The sequence below is a fragment of the Saccostrea echinata genome, unplaced genomic scaffold, assembly GCF_033153115.1.
Source record: "Saccostrea echinata isolate AGI-Se365-2 ecotype Australia unplaced genomic scaffold, CSIRO_AGI_Sech_v1 ptg000001l, whole genome shotgun sequence".
In the NCBI taxonomy this organism is placed as follows: domain Eukaryota; kingdom Metazoa; phylum Mollusca; class Bivalvia; order Ostreida; family Ostreidae; genus Saccostrea; species Saccostrea echinata.
Genome location: NW_026889750.1, coordinates 46,873,655 through 46,900,790, shown reverse-complemented (window position 1 = coordinate 46,900,790; position 27,136 = coordinate 46,873,655). Strand labels below are relative to the sequence as shown.

General features: G+C 33.2%; 1 protein-coding gene across 1 annotated transcript in view; it reads right to left on the bottom strand.

Moving 5' to 3' along the window:
* The window catches only part of LOC133193039 (inositol polyphosphate-5-phosphatase A-like), a 30,370-nt gene extending 10,473 nt beyond the window's left edge, over nucleotides 1-19,897 (bottom strand). Inside the window, 10 exon segments of the mRNA XM_061329042.1 lie at nucleotides 621-676; nucleotides 3,891-3,954; nucleotides 4,510-4,562; nucleotides 4,998-5,069; nucleotides 5,959-5,990; nucleotides 8,414-8,477; nucleotides 11,828-11,915; nucleotides 17,158-17,258; nucleotides 17,491-17,532; nucleotides 19,605-19,897. Of these exon segments, the coding sequence (XP_061185026.1) occupies nucleotides 621-676; nucleotides 3,891-3,954; nucleotides 4,510-4,562; nucleotides 4,998-5,069; nucleotides 5,959-5,990; nucleotides 8,414-8,477; nucleotides 11,828-11,915; nucleotides 17,158-17,258; nucleotides 17,491-17,532; nucleotides 19,605-19,676 (644 nt within the window). The 5' untranslated portion in view covers nucleotides 19,677-19,897.
* Nucleotides 19,898-27,136: the final 7,239 nt, after the last annotated feature.

Here is a 27,136-nt window from a genome sequence, read left to right as displayed (position 1 = left end):
TATATAATGAATTCGCAACATGCATTTTTTCCTTCAAGTATGACTACCAAATATAAACTGGGAGGTATTAAATACAAAATTTTCCTTAGGGTACTAAAAATTTCTCATGAATTGAATTTCATATATTAATACTGATAAAAAATAATGTCAGATAAATATTTGAATTTTAAGATACTGAAAATTCATTATATAAAGATGTAATTTTTGTTTGTTTTTTTTTAACCTGTACAGGACATTAAATTAGTCCACTATATCTGTAAATGTGTTATATCAAAGTTCGATATAACCATAATATATCCTAGGATTTGTTAAGAATTTTGCCCAGGATTCCAAAAAAAAATCGCTATATTTGTGAATTCACTATATCCGTGTTTATACTAAATGAGTTTTACTGTACTTTTTTTCTGCCCCATGAGGGTTCTTTATTGGTCAATAAACTAATTGAATTGAATTGAATTATTGCATGAAATATGCATCTACTAAAGTATGAATATATAAACTTTTATGAAATAAAACATGGATTAATAGTCACTTACTTTTAGGTTATTAAATAATTGATCATTAGTTCACAAGTTTTTTTTATCCTATATGAGTTAATGAGACACATTATAAATGCTGACCTTTGAAGCGTGTGTAGGAATGCTGCCTTTCTATTGTCACTGTACACAGAGGGACTCTACAACAAACATTCATTTTAGTTTATTTATTTATAATAAAAAAATACAGTAATTAGTAATAATGGAAGGATGATTTTCTAACTATTACAAAATGAGCATGTGAAGGGTTAGCATATGTTTACACAAGTCTACTAAAAACAAAATTAATGTTGTTTCCATGTCTATCCAGTCCCTTGACATCTGAACTAGGAAGGAGGCAATAATGAATACTGTTACCCCAAGCTTGGCTTAGTATCAACTCAAGGGTAAGTTACGAAAAATTTTCAAAAGAATGGGGGAAGGGGGGGGGTCAAAATCTGACCTAAGTTTGCTATTTTCGAAAGAATGTCAGACATCTCGGCCCAACATAACCTTGGCTCATTGACATTTCGGCCCAATGACACCTCGGCTCAGACGGGTCAGCCCAAGATTGAAGACAGGTCGGCCCATTCATAAGACACCTCGGCCGAATCAAAATTTTCCATGAAATATACATTTCCAATTTTGAGACTTGAATTGAAAAAGTACATGAATAAACTATCAAGATTTTTTTTTCAAAAGAACTTCCACGAGCACTATGACGATATTCAATGAATGAGAAGCCAATGCTATTAATTAAAGTGCTAAATGATAAACAAGTAATATGCTGCGGTGCATCCTTTGGTATTGGTGACAACAGGGGGTTAATTATGAGCAGAGTTAATTGGGAGATAGTAATTAAAGACATTTACATGTATTGATTTCTCATTTATTTCTTATAAGAAAAACACTTCCATTCATGAATTTATTTTCCTCGCTTTTTTTCCAAGCTCCTTGTATCATGCAAAGCAAGTATGTGTGCTTTCCCAAAAAAGAAAAAAAAAGAAAAAAAAGAAACATTAATATATACAATGAAGTCATATGGATCGATCTATATAAACAATAAATGTTTCTTTTTTAAAAAACAAGATTAAGACCCCTATTTTTCAATTTAAAACAATCGTTTAATCGTCAGAAAAAATAATTACACCAATAATAGCAATTCAAACGCTGTTAATTTTTTTCCATCATAAAATTTTGCTTGGGCCGAGGTGTCTTTTATATGGGCCGACGTGTCAACAATATTGGGCCGACCTGTCAGGGCCGAGATGTCAAGCGTGACGGGCCGAGGTGTCTTTGGGCCGAGATGTCTGTCTACCTTTCGAAATGCTGTTATATTCTCATTCGGTCTATCTTCCCTTTACATTAAAAAATCTCTTATCAAAAATGTTTGTTGACATAGGCATGTTTCTGCTAATGACAAATCTTGCTAGCAGATCCTCTTATAAATCTCTATATACCTCCCTTTATATGCATAAAAATTCAATTTGTTGACATAATGTGGATACCGTAGCACCCAGAAGCAAATACTTATTAAAAAGATAAAAATACTTTAGCTTCTGCTTTCTCAATCCAGTTTCAGGACATGCTTCTCACATAACATCTTAAATTATTGACCTAGATTGTGTTCTGGATAAACATCTTGGATTACGCAGGAAATTAGAAAGATAAATGAAATTGATTAACTGGCAAAGATCGTGCACTTCAAAATACTTTCTTCACTTTACTCAATCTTGACTTTTAATATAATAAAAAAAATGACAATCAAATTTCATTTACAAGTTCAACTTATTAGTGACTTTCTACACAAAACATAACAATTAATTTCTCTCTGTGTCCTTTTATAAGGCAAGGTCTTGCCAATTCAGTCTATCAAAGACTAGTTTTATTCTAAGTTAAAGGTTTTCAAACTTCTTTATAACCAGAGCTCATTTTCCATTCCTAATTATATGATATTTTATGTCATCTCTTAGGAATCTGAAATCAATAGGCTGTTCAGTAATCCTGACGGACACACAAATCATAATCTGTTCCTGGTCTCCCACTGATCGGTACAATGTCATTAGTCATATTCACGCACAGTGTAGAATATTAAACTTAAGAGAATTAGTGTGCATGAATCTGCTGCCTGGACCACCTACCACTCACAGCTGCACATTCATCTGTATACATGTATACAGAATCAACAATGGGGATGTTAATGTTTTAATGACAGCTAACTTTGTATTAATTATAATGCCAAAAAACTTAGGTCTATCATATTTTACATAATTATGCATTATGACAAGTTTACTTCTCCAAGAAAGAGGGCTTTATCAAAATACACTCAAGAAAACATAAGCAAAATCTATTTTAGAACATTATATATCACTGGGATTTCTACTTTCAGGGCAGATTTTTTTTTCTGAACCACCTGCACCATAAATATTCAACATAAAAACTTGAACGTGCAAATGACACAAAAATATATACCTCAATCTATTCATCAGATAAACAGCTCTCAATAGACTGATATCAACATGACCAATTCATAAAACAGCTATCAATCTGATGTATAGGATATAAGAACCAATATTAAACAACATCTAACAAGGCTTTCATCAAAATAAATAAAAAAAAATACACATAAGCACCCAGTCCATTTAAATCTCCTCAAACCAAGTTTTTTCTTTTTCATGACTTGAATTACAAATACTTTGAACTTTAATATCCAAAGGAGAGTAAATTTAATTCAGTAATGCAGAATTTAATGAATTTCCCATCAATAAATTTGTACGAGTCATAATGAGATGTGGTGGTAAGAATAAATATGACCATAAATCACAATAGGGGAATCCTGATACAGTGAGCAATTCTTGTTATGAGGACACCATCAGCAGTTTTCACACAATTTTTCAAGATATTCCCTTTGTTTTTTCATACATTGTCAAATTCACTAATGTGTGTGTGTGTGTGTGGGGGGGGGGGGGGACTGGGGCTTACAAATATGAGGGAAATAATCCAGAAATTGCTTGTCAAAACAACCATGATTACATTTACTTTTGAATTATTCACAGGAAAAACACAGTCAATATTAAATTACTGTACATTCATCCAGATTTTCATTATGAGCAGTTCCTACACTTTTTAGGTTGTGTCTGCTGTGGATATTTAATGCTGCACAGGAGATTTATACTCTGTATAACCAATAACATTCTGGCCTGATCAACACCTGACTAGGAGACAATACCTACCAATACTATTCCTTTTATCATAAAAAATCAAACCTAAATTTATGCTTTCTCTACATTATGCATTGAAGTATTTCGTAAAATGCAAGTTCTGTCTTTGAAATCACATTTGTATCATTTGTGGGAAGTTTCAAGAAATACTTACTCTTTGCATTGCCACTATGTTTGATGCGTCATGGAACAGATGAATGTTAACCAAGTCAAACAAACTGTAAAATAAATTTATAAGTTCACAAGGAACTCTTCAATATTAGAATATTAAAGAAGTATCCTAGCCCATGTTTTGGAAATTTAAAGCTTTTTAAAATCTTTGTTGTGCATCTGCTAAACTTTGTGTATAGAAAAAAAAAACTAATCCAGTGATGCTCATAGAAGTTGATTTAGTGTAATATTCATGGTAGAATAAACATTATATCTAAATAACATTGGAAAGTGCATTAATAAGGATCATTTCTGTCATCAGCACCAATTTAACAGGAATGTAAACTGGTTACTTCCATCCTTCATTAGATGATTATAAACAGAAATATGCAGTAGAACTTGCACTTAATACATCAACATTTTCATGAGGACACTTTACCTTTAAATAGCAGCTGGATATTCTATCAAACAAATTCAATTTTCATTTTCTAAGAATATATAACATTTATTAAAACAGTAGAACAAAGTATTGACAGTTTCAATTTGGTGTAAACATTTTTCGTCATATGTATAGGCACAATGTGCTTTGGTGTTTTAAAAATGATAACATGCATATAAATTACCAATTCTTGATATTCCATCTCGTTCGTATAAAACCTTTCCTTGACCATTTGAACTAGATAAAAAACACAAAAGAAGAAGAAAATGTGAAGTTTGAATGCTATTTTTAAACCACGTTTGGAATGCTGAAGAAATCCATTATAGATGAACATTAAAGAACACTGAGCTTTGATAAAGAGGAGCTAGCACTGCATCATTAAATACATGTAAAGCAGTCTATTATCCAATTTCTCTCTCAGTATGGTATGATGATAAGCAGATTTTTCAAGTGTGTGTTCATCCATTACTTGCTTTATTAAATATTTCAATACAGGTGATTACCGACTCTATGATAAAATCTACATTCAATTTAAACAGTGTGCATACATAACTCTGTCATAATTTTTTCTCTTAGAACATGAACTGCAATAGTTATCCAGAAATTTATTGCCAAGTCTTAAATTCAGAATCAATAACTTCTCTGCTGTCAAAGCAGTAATATATAGATTACCTCAGGGAAAAAGTCTTGTGGAAATTTGGCCTTCTCTTTAATCTGAACATTCTCTATATTTCCTGACAAGACCTAAAACAGAAAATGACTGTGTGTGCAACAAATCAAACTACTTTACATTCACATACTGTAGCAACACCTTAAGAGGAATAAAATTCACTATAAATACAATATTGTATCTATTTATATGAATTTTGAACAATTGGTGCAGTTAGTTCATTATATGTACAGTTCATTAAATGTGCTTTGTGTCTATGTATGATCATAAATACAAAAGAGCAAAATATTCACAAAGGGCATCATGTTAAATCAGTGCTGCTGAAAAATCAAGATTTAATGAACATGAACAATAAAATAACAACTTGAACCCTGACATCAACTTAGTATGTCTCACACTGTGCTGGATATGACCTTGACTTTGTATATATATATATATATATATATATATATATATATATATATATATATATATATCTGACAACAGGGGTCACAGCTACCTACTTATGGCTCAACTACAGTAAGGCCACTTCCCTCCCAAATTGCATCAGCTGACAAAATTTGAGGATTCTGGGTCTCACACGGAGCAAGCTGTGCTCATATGAACAGAAGTTCAAATAAAAATCAGAACTTTATACCTGATTTTGGGTCATAAAACACTTTTCCCCTATATACATCATCATCTGATAAAGTTCTCCTGTACAAAACATTATCCTGTTATGATTTGACCAAGTGTAGCAATAAAATTCCACAAGTAATTAAAAAAAAAAGTTGGGGAAATGCAAGCTTACCCAGCAACGCTTGAGGAAATTGCCTAGTAAGCACTTTTTTGGGATTCCCACTTGATTTGCTATAGCCGTCAATATATGTAAAGTTGCCATAAATTAAAGAACTGAACCTCAGAAGTTTGTATAGAAATAATCAATCAATTAACAGTAAGCATTAAAATGCTACTTCAAATTACCTCTCTTCCTTCCACAGCAATGAACTTGCATTCTGTAAAAAAAAAAGAAGAATTAGGAACTTATACAAAAGACATTATTTATCTTTCTCAATAGGAGGTCCATTCACTCAATTATCACCTTAAGTCTTGTATACTAAGAAGAATTCCCATAACAAAAGAGTAATAAATTGAAGAATTATATTTTTTCTTGATTAAATTGATGTGGCAATTGTAGCTTTAATATATAAAAAGAATACTTTTAAATTAAAACAATTGACATGATGTAGTTGTTGAAATGTGCAATACTCTATCCAAAATAGTTTAAATTCAGAGAGCACAACTTTGTGCCATAAGGATATTTTTAATTATATATACACCCATAGAAAATGTATAGATCAGCATAAATTATCATAAAAATGCAGATAACATCTAGGACAGAATTATTTATTTCACTACAACACCCCCGCACGTCATGTTTTAATAAAAATCCACATGAATAGACTGTCTGCATAACGAGTCGCCGTCAAAATTGAAGTGTCATCTCTCAAATGTTAATTAACCTTGTTTTAACACAAGAACCTTCTTAATGACACTTAACCAGTACTATTTTATAGCAGACATAAAAAACAAATCCAGACAAATAATTGCTCTGTCTCAGTCTTTCTTATTAATATTTTTCCTAGACTCTATTCATATAAGTTTGAAATTTCATGAAATACAAAAATCCTGTATAATTCTAATATGTATCTTTTGACTTCCTTATAAGCTTCATTTGTATAATTAATCAATTTTTATAAGCACCGATGTTCCTTGATAATTTCCACTTATTGATCACCATGTTCCTTGATAATTTTTTTTACAGACAAAAAGGTCAAATGCATTTCCGTTAAGTTGATATATAAATAAACCTATGGATCTACCTCATAAAAAGGATGATGTTTGTATAGTTTTTGAATTATATGAAATTACAAGATTTTTGTATTTTTTGTAATAGCAGTAAATCTCTCCATTAAAGTTGGAAATTGATACAACGAAATACTGTATAGGGGATTAATTTCACAGGTTGTAATTTTCATGTTTTTCTCTCCTCTGACATGATCTTGGTTTGATGAATTCGCAGAATTTGTGTGAAATAAGTTTTCTCCCTTGGCTGTATCCAGCATTGCCACAACGACATTCATCATCGTTATGTATTCACTTCATAAACAATACTCGGGGAGGTTTAAATAAAGTGGTTAGATTTGGTAATTAATTTACAATAAAACAAATGCCGTTAAACATCTTTGACTATAAACGTTGAATGACTTTCCCGTATGCTATTACGATGAGTGCATGTATTTTCTTTCTGAAGGAACGGCATCTCTCAGCGAAAACCACTCAATGATAATAATTGTTTTAATGTATGTAGACGAAATAATATCCTTCCATATCTACAGTAAGTCCGTGAGTTATTTGAAGAATTTTTTTTAAACCCAAATGTTGGAAAAAAAACTTATACGCGTGGTAATGTTAGTTACGCATGGGTAATCAGTAATCAATACCCACGACCCACGTGCTTTGATTGATCAAACATGAAGCGTTGGCTATTAAAACGGCTTTTCAACAATAAATACAGGTCATTATCTGCTAATTTAAGTTAAGTAAAGCGTAATAATTAAAATAATTGAATGACAAGTACCACTCATAACTATTGAATGACTACTCTATGTAAATATACCTATCCTAGTCTATACTCATATTTCCAAAAAAAATTATTGAAAACTTATTCACCGTTTCTTAAATTCATGGATTTATCATCACCGTGAACATAGCGAATATTTACACCATGAGTTACTTTCCCCCTATACAGCAGATTGGACAGAAATTAGAGAATTTTTGAAATAATTTGAGAGATCATTTGTCTCCTTTTTTTTTAAGTAAAAGCACAAACAGCTTTTATTGAATTTGAACTCATGCAGTGCATAGAAATATATATGTATCTTTATGCAGTGTATAACTCTTAATAGGTCTTACCAAAATCACACAAAGACAGTAAAATGAGAAACATTCAAAAAACTGTTAACAGACAGACAAATTGGCAATTAGCTCCTCTTGTCTGCGATCAACAGAGCTAAAAATGTACACTGTTACAGTACACGTAATTCAGATCCAACTGTTCACAGAGATCTAAAAGATTCCTACACTTTCCAAACAACTAGACTTAATCATTTTATGAAAATTAAGAAATAAAATTTGATAAAAAATGCACTATTATCTAAATCTGAGAATATTTCTAGTACATGTATATCATTTGAATTGTTATCTCCAAACATTGTACTTGGCAACATAATGTTGTATACACTATTCTTGGAACTCTGTATTTATCCTATTGGAGCCGATAGAAAGGATTTTTTTCTTGGGTGAATGTTTGCGATGTAATCAATATACCAGCAAATCCTCTCGTCTAAGTAGCAATATATCCTCCTCGGCTACTTACCCACAAAATCCCATATTGACACATCCTCAAGGCTTTCATGAATGAAGTACAGGTTTCCCAGTGCCTACAAAACATAACTATTCCTGTTACATCTTGACTTTACATCTTTTATCTCTAGTCCAGTTCTATTTCAATTTCTGCAATGCACATTTATATACATTTTGTAAAATTTTGTTTGTAATAAAAACATGCTTAACTTTTCATGTTTCGAAGGTTTTTAGTTTTTGCAGTACTGTCAGCTATGTTTTTAGTCAGTTAAATTACTACCTTGTTTACCAAGGATGGAATTAGAAACACAGACAGTCTACGTAATTAGTGTGCATGGATTTGGAGATATCTTCAGATTTTGAAGCTAAGATGCAGTTGTGAAAGACAATGCTCAGAACAGCATCAAGTTAGTATTCATATGGCCTTCTATATCTTTAAGTTGACAATGACCTGCATGTGTTTGGTCTATAACTGTCTTGCTGTATTTACTTGTTTGATACATGCATGCAGTATAATTATTGCAATATTCCGTCCTGCATGTGTTTTATATATATATATATATATATATATATATATATATATATATATATATATATATATATATATATATATATATATATATATATATATATATATATATGTCTTAATGTAAACTTGTCTGATACATTATAATCCTTAGTAGACAATGTTAGGTCTCGAATTCTGTCCTCCATGTGTTTTATATATATGTCTTACTGTAAACTTATATGCTCCTTTTATTCTTGGTAGATTAAGATATATCCATTTGATTTATTAGATATGGAATAGAATTACTGTAAACTGTATGCTGTAATCCTAGTAGACTATGTTTGATCTTTTCAATTCCTGTTCTGTATGCCACCTGTGGTATAAGCCTGATAATGTCAGATCTAGACAAAGTCCTGGTAACTATAACCATAATTACCAAAACTAATTAGAAGTTATTATCAAAATTAAAAAAAAAAAACATTAGACTTGAAAGAACTTTGGGTTGTGTGGGGTTTATAGAAATGAAAAACTACAATATTAAAGTACAACTTCAGATTGAATTTTTATTAAAGTTTTATTAATTAAGTGGTTGATATGCTTTAATAAAGATATCTGAAATAGTAATTTAGATTTCGTCGATGTGGCTGTCAACATGGTCAAAGACATTTAGGAAAATGGTTTTTAAAATTAAGGTAAATACTATATTTGATTATATTTGTGTTCATTTTACAAATATCTTTAATTCAATGTGACTGTATAATGAAAATGCAAAAATAATAAAATCTGTTGCATGAATGCTACATACAGACAGCTGCATGAATATCCTATTGAAAATGAAGCCGTGAACTGTGTGTGCATGGTTACATACATATACTTTATTTTCAGTTAAGTAGTTCATAGTTTTAAATTTTTAGTTTGGAAGGAGGAAGGATGAATAAAGCAGATAGAGAGATGGAAAACAAGATCTCGGATTAAATTTAAGATTATTTCTATAATGTGAAAAATATTAGCTGCATTAATTTGTCAAGCATGATTAACTGAAAAGTATGATTATAACTGAAGAATATGTCCTGTATGTATACTGCTGTCATGCTGTAAACTTGTCTGTTCTAGTGTTAGAACTATATATGAATTCTGTCCTGTTACTCTGTATGTGTTTGATCTATTGCATTCTTACTGTAAAATTGTCTGTTGCAGTATAATCCCAGTAGACTATGTTAGATCTATACAAGTCTGTCCTGTGATGTGTGTGTGACTGTAAACTAGTCTGCTCTAGTATAATCCTGGTAAGACTATATAAGGTCTTAATGAAGTCTGTCCTGTGACGTGTGTGTGACTGTAAACTAGTCTACTCTAGTATAATCCTGGTAAGACTATATAAGGTATTAATGAAGTCTGTCCTGTGACATGGTGTGACTGTAAACTAGTCTGCTCTAGTATAATCCTGGTAAGACTATATAAGGTCTTAATGAAGTCTGTCCTGTGACGTGTGTGTGTGACTGTAAACTAGTCTGCTCTAGTATAATCCTGGTAAGACTATATAAGGTCTTAATGAAGTCTGTCCTGTGACGTGTGTGTGACTGTAAACTAGTCTGCTCTAGTATAATCCTGGTAAGACTATATAAGGTCTTAATGAAGTCTGTCCTGTGACGTGTGTGTGTGACTGTAAACTAGTCTGCTCTAGTATAATCCTGGTAAGACTATATAAGGTCTTAATGAAGTCTGTCCTGTGATGTGTGTGTGACTGTAAACTAGTCTGCTCTACTATAATCCTGGTAAGACTATATAAGGTCTTAATGAAGTCTGTCCTGTGACATGTGTGTGTGACTGTAAACTAGTCTGCTCTAGTATAATCCTGGTAAGACTATATAAGGTCTTAATGAAGTCTGTCCTGTGACGTGTGTGTGACTGTAAACTAGTCTGCTCTAGTATAATCCTGGTAAGACTATATAAGGTCTTAATGAAGTCTGTCCTGTGACGTGTGTGTGACTGTAAACTAGTCTGCTCTAGTATAATCCTGGTAAGACTATATAAGGTCTTAATGAAGTCAGCTGTCCTGTGACGTGTAATCTATATGTATATTTACATGACATATATTACCTCTTGTCTGCTGCAGTATAAGCTTGGTAGACTAGATCTATACAAATTCTGTCCTGTATGTGTATGATCTATTTTTGTCTTACTGTAAACTTGTCTGTTGCAGTATTATATTGGTAGACTAAGTTAGATCTATACAAATTCTGTCCTGTATGTGTGTGATCTATATTTGTCTTACTGTAAACTTGTCTGTTGCAGTATAAGCTTGGTAGACTAAGTTAGATCTATACAAATTCTGTCCTGTATGTGTGTGATCTCTATTTGTCTTACTGTAAACTTGTCTGTTGCAGTATAAGCTTGGTAGACTAAGTTAGATCAATACAAATTCTGTCCTGTATGTGTATGATCTATTTTTGTCTCACTGTAAACTTGTCTGTTGCAGTATTATATTGGTAGACTAAGTTAGATCTATACAAATTCTGTTCTGTATGTGTATGATCTATTTTTGTCTTACTGTAAACTTGTCTGTTGCAGTATTATATTGGTAGACTAAGTTAGATCTATACAAATTCTGTCCTGTATGTGTATGATCTATATTTGTCTTACTGTAAACTTGTCTGTTGCAGTATAAGCTTGGTAGACTAAGTTAGATCAATACAAATTCTGTCCTGTATGTGTGTGATCTCTATTTGTCTTACTGTAAACTTGTCTGTTGCAGTATAAGCTTGGTAGACTAAGTTAGATCAATACAAATTCTGTCCTGTATGTGTGTGATCTATATTTGTCTTACTGTAAACTTGTCTGTTGCAGTATTATATTGGTAGACTAAGTTAGATCTATACAAATTCTGTCCTGTATATGTGTGATCTATATTTGTCTTACTGTAAACTTGTCTGCTGCAGTATAATCTTCATCCAGAAACACCCGAGCTCTGTCATACTTCTGAAGTTCTTCACAACCTAACATGGCCCTAGAAAACATAACAAACACACAAATTATCTACAATTTTTAAAATCCAAATGCAATGCCTAATTTATCTTGGTCTTGGGGGGGGGGGGGGGGGGGGATGACATGAAAAAGAAGTGAAGAATTTATGAGTTGATAAATCAAAGGACACTAATGATTGAATGTCTAGATATATGCTGTATAAAGCTTATTAATAACATAATGGTACATATTCATATTATATCTGATTAGTTCTCATCAGGACCTGACCATATTGTATACAAGGTTATTTCTATCCTTTCACACTTGCAAATGATATCGCTCAACTTTAAATTCACCCAAGCACAGTTGTGTAAAAGAGATAGCTCTGTCTTATTGGAATTCCCTCCATTTTAAATTCACCCACTTGGACAATGGCGAAAATAAAATGAGGTCGAATTTTTTTCCTGTAAACAGTATTCAAAATCAGTCAATTTAAATATTAAAAATATTTCTTTAAGTAAGCCAGGGATTGTCAAAACCACAAAGAGCTGTTATATGAAAATGATACATGATGAATAGATACTACACAAATGTTAACAGCTGGGAGGTTGATGTCCTGTTAAATAAAAATACAAGTAGTCATGGTTAAGGCAAAAGTACGAATATTCAGGACTTGAAAATTATGCATCATTTTATAACCTAATTACAAGATAATAAGTCATGCATACATTGAAGTTTGTTAATTCATAAAGTAAGGCACACCACTAACTTATATAGAGCTATTTTCCAAACTGTGGTGACTTTCTGGTGTGGTATTCTATTGCTTCCTCCCAAGGGAGCTGCATGGGTATGTTGAATGTAAAATAATGTAAATAAATAATAATTGTTGTCCCTTGCTTACAGGGTCTTACTGCAGGTTGGGGTGCAATGACCGATTAAAGATTTTGAAAGTCAAACTTTAAGGTTTGATCTAGAGGTAAAAAAACATAATACAGTTTGAAAATTTTTGTCACAGGTAATGCACATATGAAAAAATATGAAAGCCCTGCAGGTCTCTTCAGGTGCAAAAGTTATGACCAAGGTTAAAAGTTTTGAAAGTAGGTCAACCATAAAGGTCAACATCATGAGGTCAAAATCATATTATATTAGAAAGGTATTGTCACGGTTAATGCACATGTGAATACAAATTTCAAAGTCTTATCTCATATTCAAAAGTTATTAGTAATACCAAGGTTGAAGTTGTAGAAAAGTCAAGGCCATAGGTCAAAAATCATAGTTCATTCGGAAAGGTCTTGTTACAGGTAATACAAATGTGAAATATAAAATTCCCATCTTATTTCTCTCATTCCAAAGTTACGACCAAGGTTTAAGGTCCCTCTCTACACTAATTGAAAATGTTTTTTGGACATTAAGAGAAAATAATATAAAAGGTGTAAATATTGAGCTTATTTAAATCATCTTTAACATAGGATGCCTGGCTTTTATCCTCAGGAAAAATTTTCAAAGTTAATTAAGTTTTGATTGAATACAAATCACTGTTGTTTACCTAAGTGGGAAAAATGCATGCAGGGGTATTCAATTAATTTGTCTTGGCCTATCAAAATGTTGAGAATGCTTGAATTGATGAGAAATTGATTAATAAACTGTAGATTTCGATTTCTTTCATTTTAGACGTAAGGGCAGATTACTCTTACTACATAAAAATACCACAGAATCAGAACTCTTTAGTTTGCAGTGTATATGGGTTCTTAAGTTTTTGTGACAGACTGACAGACAGACAAATGAGATTTAATATCCCTGTACTTATACCTATGTGGACAGACATACATTTAACTACCAATACAATAAACTAAGTATTTTTGCATGATGTAAAAGAGTTATTACTTATTTCTACCTGTGTTCATAAAATCTCTCAGTACACGATACAACAATAACAAAGGTCAATCTATATATTTATGTAGTTATAGCCCATCTGCCTCCTCACAGGTGTCCGTGATAGATGACACTGACATAAACATACTTTAATTAATAAAATCAAACCATATATTACCATGTATTACATTTATGTTAGTCTTATTGTAACTTTCATCAGTTACACCTAAGAGTACCATGTAGAAATCATGATACTTAATACTGTCGCAATTAGCACTATTACACAGATTTGTGTAATTGACTACAGATGTACGTCTAGTACATAACTACAGTATATACAGGTTTTTATAAAGAACACATGAATTGGGTATTATAGTGTATACATCTTTTAAGTATATGTTCACTGGTAGCATTCAGACACAACATGAAGAATTCATGAGGACTATAGGCAGAGTAGGGTATTACTGTGACCTGATTTCTACAGCACAATTATCCCTCCATTCTGCTAATTCTGCTTTTATTTGAACCCCTACTTGGTTTCAATAGCATGTTTTGAGACAGAATTTATTCAACAATAACAATAATTCAACATAAATGAATTAATATATATCTGTGTAGTAAAAAAAATACTTCACTCCCAAATATGTAATTTGAGAATCAAATTATATAACAAAACTATTGTATTATATGATTTAGAAACATGAAACAAGTGGGTTAGATGAAATTAAACAGATGTGTATTGAAACATTTCTTGTGGTGTAAAATACATCAAACTTTCTTTTCCCAAATGAATACTATCTATGAATACATAATCGTCATGAACAGAAATCTGCTTTGCCAATGTCACTTAACCCACAAAAATAATCATTTTAAAATGGTGAACACTGTGAAACAGATAATAAGTGATTTTAAAAAGCTTTTAAAAGAGGGATGTACTGTATAGATCTGCTACTATAATTGCTTTAAAACAGGCAGCAGTAACAGAATTCTGTATCTGGAGGAATTCCAAGCTCTCAAAAGACAGCTGATATACCAAGGATTTCTCTAATCCATCTGCCCTAAGACACTACGATTTCTCTAATCCATCACGAATTGTCTATTTTCAGATTTTCCAGACAGGCATTTCTAAATTTCACATACGTAAAGGCAGATATATTTATATATTATCTAGAACATGCATTAACTGTTTTTTCCCCCAAGGACGCCAATACATTGTGATTTCAATCATTTTAGGTAACAATGTAAATAAGACTTTTCAAGTGTCACTATATATCTTGGTTTGAAGGAGAAGTGACTATCTCAATACCTCAGCAGTGACAATATGTGTTACTGATGTGTAAAATATGTTGTATGATATTTTCAGAGATAGTCAGAGATCAGTCTATGTCCCATATGTATCTACTTCTGGCATTTGACACTAATGCTGCTAATCTGTGTGGCAAATCATCAAGCCATTTGTCCATAATGATTTGTACATTTGGTAAATTGTTCAAATTTTACAGGAGTAAATATATACAGATTATCCTTGTATATAATTTCCACAGGCCTTTTTACTATCTGTACATCTATATATGTATAAAAATAGTCAGACATTCTCTGGTGAACAAGCAATATGCTATATAATAACAATGACCACAATTTCAGTTCTATATTCTAAAGCACTTGATGAATGCATGTGTCAGTAGGCATCAGCATATAGGTACAGGTGATTAGATAAGACTGCATAACCACAGTATCATATGTACAGCCAAGTCATCCCATCATTACATGCTGTTACAATACATACACAGATAATCCAGGTACATCATGTCATAACAATGTGTACAAAGGACCTATATATAGCATCAGTTAGTATAAAAGATTGACTCAAAATATAGTCTTGACTGCATTGTAGAAAGTTTTTATAATCAAATTAAATGCATATGATCTACATGATCAGATTATGTAAACTAGCCTTACTAGTCCCCTATCTGTGAAACCAGAGGGGACTGTAGGTTTCCTCCTCATTTGTTCCTCTGTCTGTCTGTCCATCTGTCCCTCTGTTTGTCGGTCAGTCTGTCCCACTTAGTTTTCCGTACACTGCACTTGCAGATATTGAGCTGATTTTTGGCATGTGAGTGTACCTTGATGAGTTACAGATCAAGTTTGCATTTTGTTCCACTTTGATAAATTTTGAAGGAATTATGGCCTTTTTAAATTTCTAAGGGGAACAAGATTTCCCACTTGGTTTTCCATCTTTCTTCCTCAGTCAACACTTGCGGATATCGAGCTGATTTTTGGTATGTGAGTTAACTGAATACAGTGTCCAATAATGTTGTACAAATTTAGTCAGAAAACATTCAAAATATTTTTAGTTTATATATATACTGTTTACAACTAACATCCTCTGGGCCCCTAAATTTCATTGTTCAAGGTCAATAAAGTCCCCACATGGCCTATAATGCTATAATTAATTGTTATCTGCTACCGTGCTCAGACAATTAATGAAGTAATTTGTTCTCTTTCAAATGAAAACTTTGTATTGTTTTAAGTATAACCTTATGTCAGCAGCATGTTTTACTCTTATATATTCCACATGTGTAAGATCCAGAAGCTCTGAAGGAATAAGACATCTAAGCCAACACCTTTAAGTCCTTATGATGCTCTCTGAAGCTGATATTATGGGATGTTTGCATGAACACAGTAGTTTACCTGACAGCTTACCAAATCAATATATATTTAAAATTTACATATAATATACATGGTTTAGAAAATTGTTAATCAGAAGCAGCTTACTCACAATTAAACCTACTACCTAAAGTAATACTGATTGGAATGGACATTGGTAGGTTTACAAGACTACAAGTAGCCTGAACCCAGTTATGAACTGTAGTGTAAAACCCTGAATTCTATTCACCATCAGGACCAAATACTGAGACAATTATATGCCTATTACATAAAGTTTAAAAAAGTTACACTGGATCCACCACTAGTACACTAACATTTACTACATGACCTGTAAAAACTTACCATGGATCCGACTCTAGAACTCTACACTTTACACCTGACTCTCGCCAGGGGCCCTGGTTCAAGTCCCTGAAGAGACTTGATTTTTCACTTGTTCACTTGTTACATTTGGTGCCCAACCTACAAAGCCCACTATTCCTGAGGAATATGCTTTACAGCATTTCCATAATAAAGTTCAGTAGGGATGAATTTATACAAAGAGGGGGAATATATTACTGAGTTAACACGTGTGTGAATATCAGTCAACATTCTGACTCTAGATCAGTTGTTAGAGTGTTTTCATGCTATGCCAGAGGCCCTGGGTTCAAGTCCCAGTTGAGACTTGATTTTTCACCCCTTGTGATTTATCTGTTATACATTTAACTTTAAGAATAATACTACGCCCACCACCAATGCTACACACTTACTTGACAAACTGGTTGACATGCTGCATTGAAGCCTCGTAGTTCTTTCCTCCCACCTCCTGACAATGCAGGGCCACAAATTCTGGTTCATAATGAGCAACACACTGAAACACAGGAAGCACTACCTAAATAGCTACACTGACATGGAACCTTACTTTCTAATGTTATATTAATTGACATTCTTCATTTGGAAACCTGTTGCACTGACCAAATGACAAAATTGTATGACCCTCTTGCATCATGATCTTTGATGTAAAGACTGCAATGATTCTCAGACTGATTGAATAAATGAAAATTCTCTACAAATACCCATGAAGCATATAAATGTATACTTACTTTTAAGAACTCCCTTAGCCACAGTTTTAACATATGCTCTGGCTGAAATTGAAAGAAAACAGAAATTTAGTTCACTGAACCCAATATTCAGAAGACATAAGAGATGTTGAAAACAACAGTAAACCTTCCTGATTAAATATTAAAATCAGTCTATGCGAAAGTCAAAAGGACATAAGGTCTGGTGAAAATATATATTTTACCAGACCAAGCATTCACTTACCAGACCGACCTTTTTTCTTTAAATTCATACACCATTATGACACACTGAGAAAAAAAGGGGGTATTCTCACTGTTGAATTGAACCTTAAATGGATCCAGAGTTGAGATTATAAAAAAATGATTTTACTGAACTGAACAAGCTTATTATTAATAATTTTCCTTTTTGAAAGGTAGTATACAATTGCATACAATTTTCTCTTTTTCTGGTTATTTGACACATACAAACAAAATACACATGCAGTGACAAAGATTTTTTTAAAACTTAAAATGCACTTTAAAATATATTTATTTCTTTCCTGAAGTAACTCATAATGGTTACTCTTGTTTAATAATGAAAATAATTCCCCCCAACTGAATCTACGTATGAGCTATCTAGAGATCTGTATTCCAGAACGGAGGAAATTTGAATTAGAAATAAACGATCATAACAGGGTTGTTATAGATCTATTAAAATTAATCATGCATTACTGCTAAATGGATCGAATAAGGCATATGTGTGGACAGAAAGGCCATATGTACATGTAAATTAAGATTTTTAGGCCTTATTTTTTCATCGGACAATCGGTCCTGAATCCTGAATTTTTTTACTGACCCGAACCAAATTTTACCACTAAAAACCGACGGTCAGGTGACTTTCGCATAGACTGTAAAATTTTAAAAAATTATAATAAAATTAAGAAGACACTGAGGCTTTATAAATCTCAAACTGCATTCAGTACAACCCACACAGTGTTTTTCAATCAGGTGATTAAATTTTTTTTATAAATAGCATATAAAAATAAAATGAATAATAAGGAAAAGATGGAGCAACATAGATTTTGGGGCTATGTCATGACACTGACTTGGGGATATGTCATGACACTGACTTGGGCCTATGTCATGAAAAAGACTTGGGGCTATGTCATGACTCTGACTTGCGATGTTTGCATCAAAGTAAAACAATTGTTAACTTTAAACCCTGCAGAAACAAATTTGCAATTTTTTCTAGTGAAGTGTTTTTCATTTGAATCCTGAACATGTTCTGTCGGGGATGCATGGTAAAATTCAACTTCATATTACCCCCACATCTCTTAACTGTAAATCTGAATAAGAGACTCCTAAAACTTATTTATGAAAGCCAAACATTTAGCATTAATGCCACTACTTGTACAAATGCTGTTGCAAAAAAAGTGTGCGATTAAAATACAATGTAAAGTACAACTTTTCTGAGCTACAATTTTCTGCCAATGTTTTTCTTTTTAATTTTAGCCCTTACTTTCCCTCAAAAGAATAGTGTGAAATATTCTCTTTAGAGAAGTGGACAGACATAACCTACACCCACTTCTCTAAAGAGAGTTAGTGTGAAGAAGTACACTCCATATAGTTTTCATGCCCAATCCTTCTATCTCAGAATGTGAAAACAAGGATTGTTATTAATGTTGTGAAATCAAGAGGACATTATTTGTTCTATTTTATGTCAAACACAGGTATAAAAGTGCACTACACATGCTATACTGAATCACAATGGAAGGTTTAAACATGTTATACACATGAATGTGCTGTGTAATTATTCATCAGAAGTGCTTTAAATTAAATGAAAATTGGAGATACAGCCAGTTATAATAATCCTGGCTTTTAACGGATATCACTTTCTCACACATTAACGTGTCACGGTGTGAAGTGGCGAGCAGCGTGTGAAAAGTATTTCCATTTCACGCCGATTTCACTGATCTGTGACTGTGCAACAGTCTAGTATATTAACGCGGGCCAAATAATTTGGATAATAGCAACAGATGTGTTATAGTTAACAAGAAAGGACATACGTGTAAACAATCCATTAAAGGTATCCATTACTAAAGGATAAGCATAATCAGAATTATTGTTTATATAGAGTGAATGAACGTAAAAGTACGTACGTCCTCAAAAATAGACCCCACATTTGCGCTAACCAGTAGCACCCTCGTGTAACTTCCATCCATTTTAAGCATTAGAATTCATCCACTGAATTGTGAAATTTGCATTGCAAAATTTTCACTTTAATAACTTTCACAACATATCCACGTTTTCATGATCTATCCCATATTTTCAGTTAATCCATTCGCTCCGCCTTTGCATGCCAGCAAATATTTGACGTCATTTCCGATAGAGTTCGCGCCATCTGTCAGGAAAGCCAACTCTTCATTCAAGGTAAGTAACGCATACAGGAAACATACAATACATTTTTAAATAATTTACATTTATATAATTTTTAACACATTTTTTCACTGTGTTCAGCGAAGATTAACTAAGAGGAACATTTCTGAATTTTGTATCGAGAGCAATTTATAATTATTTCGTAAGGATTTACATGATATAGACAAAGGAGAGAGACAAGTCCTGAACATCGATTTTACTTCCGAAAGTGATTCACATGTAACTTATTGTACATGTAAGCATTAAAATTTATCCCTGCTGGATAAAGGATTGGTCATTTGAATAGGCTTGATTGTTGTGCGTGAAATTAAGTGCCGGAGGAACATCTGCACATGTATTTATGCATGTGCATTAATGCGGAGCATTTAAAGGATTCTATTCAATCTTCACTCGCGTTTACTTTTCAGTCATGTAATAGGGGTGGGGATGGAGGGCTGGCGCCCCACACGTCTTTCCAAACAAACCTTTTATCTGTTGAAAATGTTCCTGGAAAAGCTGCCCCCACTTTTTGTTGCGGTATAGAGAAATCATGGTAATGTGATAATGTATGTTGTGAAAGAAATTTGGAACCTACCCCACCCTACACTTCCACCCCACCCCGCACACGAAAAGAATTTTGGTTGGAGTTTGGGCAATTAATTTTTTTTTTTTTTTTGGCTCGTCAAAATTTTTTCAATTTTTCAGGTAAGTTGTAACCCCCCCCCCCCCCCCCTTTCAAAAACGATACTACGTGCCTGTCACAAGTCACAGAAAGCTATCAGTTGTCCCCACTAGATACACGAGATCAACTATTGTCGATGAAGAAATAAATTAAACATGATTGTACAGTTATTTTCGTAAAGTTATTGATAGTTCTACGAAAGATAGCATACTGTAAATAATTTGAATACGCATTTACAGAAAACTAATCATTGCAAAGTCAATGCGGTTTTTGGATAGAAATGAGTTACTGATAGTCAATCATACTAGAAACGATAGCCACTGATTTAACAGCTGCCTTTGCTACCTGATGTTCTGGAAGTTTTGATAAGAATTATCTTACCAAGCGTCAAACTCTTTCATGTGCCGCTAGATTAGGGGCTTGGAATAAACGCTGCTACCCAGAAAAATAAATTTGCAAATATTTATATCCCCATCCTCCCTCCCGATAGTATGAATTACAAATAACCAAAAAAGTAATTGAGAAAAAATAATCTAGCAGTGACTGTATGGTTTTTTTTCTTACCAGAATATTAGCGCAATAGGCCTATTAAATATTTTTTTTTTAATAACCACTGTGGTATAGAAACGTAAATTCTCTGGTATACAGTGGATTGAGATTTATTTTTGAACGTGTACATTTTTTATGACAAATCTGTGAACAGGGCATAAAAACCGGACCCCCGGGAATTCCATAAGTGGGATCAGGTGTCAAGGAGGAGTAAGCATCCCCTGTCGATCACATTCGCCGTGAGCCCTTTGTATTGATCAGGTATAGACGGTATATTCCGTAGTCAAATTTAGTATAAAAATGGTACACTTGAAAAATCTTTAAAAATCTTCTTCTCAACAACAGGAAAGCCATGTTTACTCATATTAATACGGAAGCATCCTCAGGAAGTGTAGGTTCAAGTTTGTTCAAATCATGTCCCCCAATGGTAGGGTAGGACCACAGGCCTTTAGATCGCTTTAAAAAAATTAATGTGTTAAAAATTTATACACCCGAATTTTTTAAAGTCTGTTTAAGCGATCCAAAGGCCTGTGGGCAGGACACAATAGAAGATCAATCTTTTACATTGAAATATATAGGGGGAAATATTTTAAAGCCATCATTAGTCAAAGAAATATGGAAGCATACTCAGTGAATAGATTCACGTTTGTTTAAATCATCACCCCCCCCCCCCCCCCCCCCCGAGGGGTATAGGTTAGGACCACTATGTATGTAAACTTAAGAATACTGAAATATGGAGCCAAGGAACTATATTCAAGCTTAAAGTCCATTAAAACAATACAAATCGGTAGCAGCAGAGCAAACACGGACCTACAAAAACATCAGAGGTGGGATCAGGTCCCAATGAGGAGTGAGCATTGTTACAACGCACTTTGAAAAATTACGCACTTTGAAAAAATATTTCAAAGTGCGTAAATTTTGGGACCACGTTAACGCACTTTGAAAAAAAAATATTTCTTTTCAAAGTGCGTTAATATCGACCATATTAACGCACTTTAAAAAAAAATGTGCACGACTTGGTCAATATTCTTGCCAATTTAAGGTATGATAAATAATTATTTGAACCTGGTTGGATAACTTTTTCGGTGATGACGTCAGGATCTGAGATATGGACGTTTTAAAGATTTTTAGGAGTTGTCTTGTTTCCAAAGGTTCTCGTAACTGTTATAAAAGGGAAATGGGTCTTAGAAATAACTGAGGAATGATTGTTTAATAGCACAGTTTCGTTTCTTTTTTTCTTTTCTTTTTTAAATTTTATCCAGTCTCTAATAAATTCGGTAGATGTAGGTGTCGATAAGTGACTTAAAGCATCGCAATTATGATTTTTCCATACCATTAAAATTCCCTCTCCCCCTCTCTCTCTCATCTATTTTTCTATCATATTCATCTATCTTTCTATTGTGAACATATATGAAACAATGGTTGACTCATTTATTTGAAAGTAAGAAAATAAACCTTAGACACATTACTCACTCGACTGAATTTTTAACCTCGTTCACTAATAACTTTTTCTCAAAAAAGTTATGCAGTCAGATTAATTCTAAATCTGTAATTTGATATCATAAAAACTCTAGACATGTCAAATAGCATGTTTTAATTACCATGTAAGTGCATTTTTTCTGAGGAATCATTGTGGATACATTTTGAATAAAGGTTATGCGGCTCTCTTCTTTAATACGAGTATAATAGGGTGCGTAATTTTTTTTCAGGAAAGCTTATCTCAATATTTTCATCTATTTTACGTTAACTCAAATTTATTGAGAGAAATAATATCAATATCATATACACCAGTTATGAAAATACATATATTTGTGTAGGAAAGATAGAGAGTTAGGCTGAGGGACTTTCTACCTGTCTTCTCCTCGTTCTCGATGAGGGTAGATCAATTCATCAGTTCTTTGGAAGAAACATAACAAATTAATGCTGTCTATTATTAAAATCTAAGTCCAGAATTTTTGTTTTATACGTATTTTTTCAAAGTGCGTTAAGTGTCTCCATGGTAAAAAATGTTGATGTACACTCTTAACGCATTTTGAAAAAAATGTTCAAAGTGCGTTGATTTTGTCCAAAATTTAACGCACTTTGAAAAAAAAATTCAAAGTGCGTTGATTTTGTCCCAATTTTAACGCACTTTGAACAATTTTTTCAAAGTGCGTAATTTTTTCAAAGTGCGTTGCCACAGAGCATCCCCTGCCGACCGGTCACACCAGCCGTACGCGTTTGCTCCTTGTCATGATCGGAAGTTAACGGAAAAATCCTTCTACAATTCAATGTGTAAAGAATGACCTAACAATTAGTACGAAAAACGTCAGTCAGCATATGACTTAATGATAGATTATATTTGCTGACAAGGTCAATTGTATCGACCATAGAACTTACGAAATGATGACTTTAAAAGAAACTGTTGATATTCTTGTTTCATCAACTTGTTTGTCAATAACTTACCTCGTTTTTGAAATTGTTCATACTTAGAGCATGCTCTTGCGTATCGAATCAAATGAGAGATACACACCCCATATGCAGGTGATAAGAGTATATTGCTGCGTAAGTAAGGGAAGTTGACGATTGAAAAGTCATTACGTTTATCATTAAGCTTTGTTGTTAGATTACCTTTAACGTCTCTTTAAGTAAAATATCCAAATATGAAACAGATGTAACAGACTCTGTGGTATCTTTTATTTCAAGCTCACTGGGATATAGTGTGTCGACATATGAATGGAAAAAAACTATTGTTAATCGATAATACGTCGTCGATATATCTAAATGTCGAGTTGAAGGCAACAGCAAGAGATTTCTTTTTCTCATGTATAAAATTTTGAATAAATTCTGCTTCATATAAAAACAAAAATTGGTCTGCTAACAACGGGGCGCAACAGATTGTTGGAAGCCGTGGTCTTCAAAAACCACATAGATATTGTCAATCAGAAACTCAAGCATCTTTTTAATATCAACTTAAGAGTACTTGTGTGTACAATCAGAATGTTTTTTAACAAAATAATTTTGCAAATGACCAATGACGAGGTAAGTAATTTACGAGTTCCATTTTTATTGAAAAAGCAGCTTCAATGATGTCAAAAAGCCTGGACTTAAATTTATCGCGGGAAATGGCTGTATACAGAGTTGAAAAGTCTCAAGTTTTTATTATTAATTTTGGTAAAATTTTGTGATTTCAAATTTTCCAAAAGTTCCTTGGAATTTTTAAGTATCCACATCTAATTTACAACACTTCTAGAATATATTGTTGCACAGTACTCCTGAAGTTTCTCCTTCACTGCTGTTAATATTTTAGTGAGGAGTAAAGAAAGAGGCTTGGTAGAGCATTTAATTTTCTGGAACCCGCTATGTATCTTTGTTTGTAAGGATTTTTATGAAGTTTTGGAATACTTCATAAATATGGTAATTCAAATTCATTTTGGGAATATTAAAAATATTCAAAATTGACGTATGATTTTGAAGAATTTCCTCCTTAGAAAGGGAGCTATGGGTATAAGCTGGATTGCCACTTCTACTTTTGTCACGTAGCTCAAGCGGTAGAGCGCTCTCTCCGTGATCGGAAGGTCGTGGGTTCGAGCTTCAGCTGCGACTGACCTAAGTTGATAAAAATAGGTAGCAACTGTTCCTTCGCCAAGCGTTTGGCACTTTGAAGTGAAAGTTGCGGGTCCTTTGGATGAGACTTTAAAAATCGAGACCCCATTGACAATTCAGTGTGAAAATAATGGCCTAACAATTTGTATGAAAAAGGACAGTCAATGACTGACATTCATTGATATATTATATTTGCTAACAAGGTCATTGTATCGACCATAGAATTTGCGAAATATTGACTTAAAACGATACTGTTGATATCATTGTATCATCAACTTATTCGTCAATAGCTTGCCTAATTTTATTCGTATATTTCTATGTTGTTTAACGTCCCTCTCGACAATTTTTCATTCATATGGAGACGCCACCACTTGCCGGTAGAGGGCTGCAAATTTATACCTATACTCGGCACTTAGGGCCATTGAGCAGTGAGGGTTTTTTTTTTCGTGCCAACACTTACTGCGACACGGGGCCTCGGTTTATACGGTTTCATCCGAAGGACTGGTCTCCACGTCCCGCAGTTGATTCGAACTCGCGATGTAAGGATCAGCTCCTTACTCCGCGACTCTAGAGCAGACGCTCTACCACTGCGCCACGCCGGCGACTGCCTTATTTTAGGAATTGTTCATACGTAGAACGTGCTCCTGCGTGTGGAATCAACTTGGAGACATATGTACGTATGTAGGTAATCATGAAATATTGCTAATGAAATAAGGGAAGTGGACGATAGAAAAGTAAAAGTCATTTCATTTATCATAAAGCTTGTTGGTAATGTGCCACCTAAGTCTTTTTCTAGTAAAATATCAAAATATGAAACAGATGTGTCAAGCACTTTGTTGTCTTTTATTTCGAGTTAACTGGGATACATCGAATCAACGTCGTCGATATGTCTAACTGTCGAACTGATGGCCATAGCCATTTTTTTATGATGTGTAGGAATCCTCTATAGGTAGGGTAGATCGAACTTACCTTTGTTGACTCGAATGTTGGAAGTATTAAAGACTGAAATTTGATTTTGAAGAATTTCACCGTTAGAAAGTGAACTGTGAGTATAAGCTAGGATTTCCAGTTGTAGAGTGACTCAGGTAAGCGCTGTGGCCCATGGTCATCTTGCCATATGTTTTCAATTTGTTAATTGAAAGCTTTAACTTTGGTAGTTTGTTTTCGTTTTTTTTCCCCAATGATTTGTAATAGATTGCATGCATTCTTAAGTATATTTATGACACCGGGTTCCAACAAAACTACCCTTGTTTACGGAATTTTGGACAACCCTCGTATAATTATTTTATATATTTATAATCTCATTTCTATTTGTGTGAGTCATAAAATAGGTTTAGTTGCTACATTCTTCCAGTTATTTAATGCTGCATAGAATGACTCGAAATTAATGATCAACCCTGCATTGCGATATTCTTTTTCATCAAAGATTTCACGATATCAAACATCTTAACAAGCACTTTTCGCAGACTTTCTGTCCTTTCCTCAAGAGTTCTTTTAGCTCACCTGAGTCAATTACCCAAGTGGGCTTTTCTGAACATTTTCTGAAATTTGTCTATTGTCTGTCGTCATTGTCATCGTAAACGTTTCCCATTTTCATCTTCTTCTCCAGAACCACTGGGCCAATTTCAACCAAACTTGGCACAGAGTATCCTTGGATAAAGGGCATTCAAGTTTGTTCAAATGAATTAAGTGCCCCACCCTCTTCAAAGGGGAGATCATTGAAGTAGTTAAAATTGGGATGGGTAATTTAAAAATCTTCTTCTCAAGAACGACTGGGACAGAAACAAATTAAGCTTATTTGAAAGCTTTCTTGTGTAGTGTTGGTTCAAGTTTGTTCAAATCATGACCCCCGGGGGCAGGTCGGGGCCACAATGGGCGATCAAAGTTTTACATAGAACTATGTAGAAAAAATATTTAAAATTCTTCTTATCAAGAATAACAAAGTTCCTTTGTTTCCATGACAAACAATATGATCCCAAAGTTAAATCTGTTTTACAGGAGGCATAGGGTACAATGGTTGCCATGTACTGGGAATTGTTGCCATGGGTTGATTAAGTACCAAAAAACTTTAATAAAACCAACATTTTATTGTCAATTTTGCTCAACCACATTTTTTAGACTTATTTTGAATAAGTCTAATAAGATTACATGAGTACACATCAAGATTAACTTTCTTTGCCTCGTTGCTATGGAGGACTTGTTGTTGCTAATAATATATAATTACACAATATTCAATAATTTGCTAGGAATTTGCTAGGAAGTCCAAATTTAATTCTACTATTTTAAAATTTGTTAATCGTTATTCATAGATAACAATTCATTTGCTTTTTCCGTAAACTTTTTACATTGTTTCTCATTTTATGTATCAAAATGCCCATATTTGTTGCTAGGCAACAGATTTCGATTTTCAAGAAGGCCCATGGATTTGACTTCAAATTCTAAAAAAGAAATTCCTCTGCT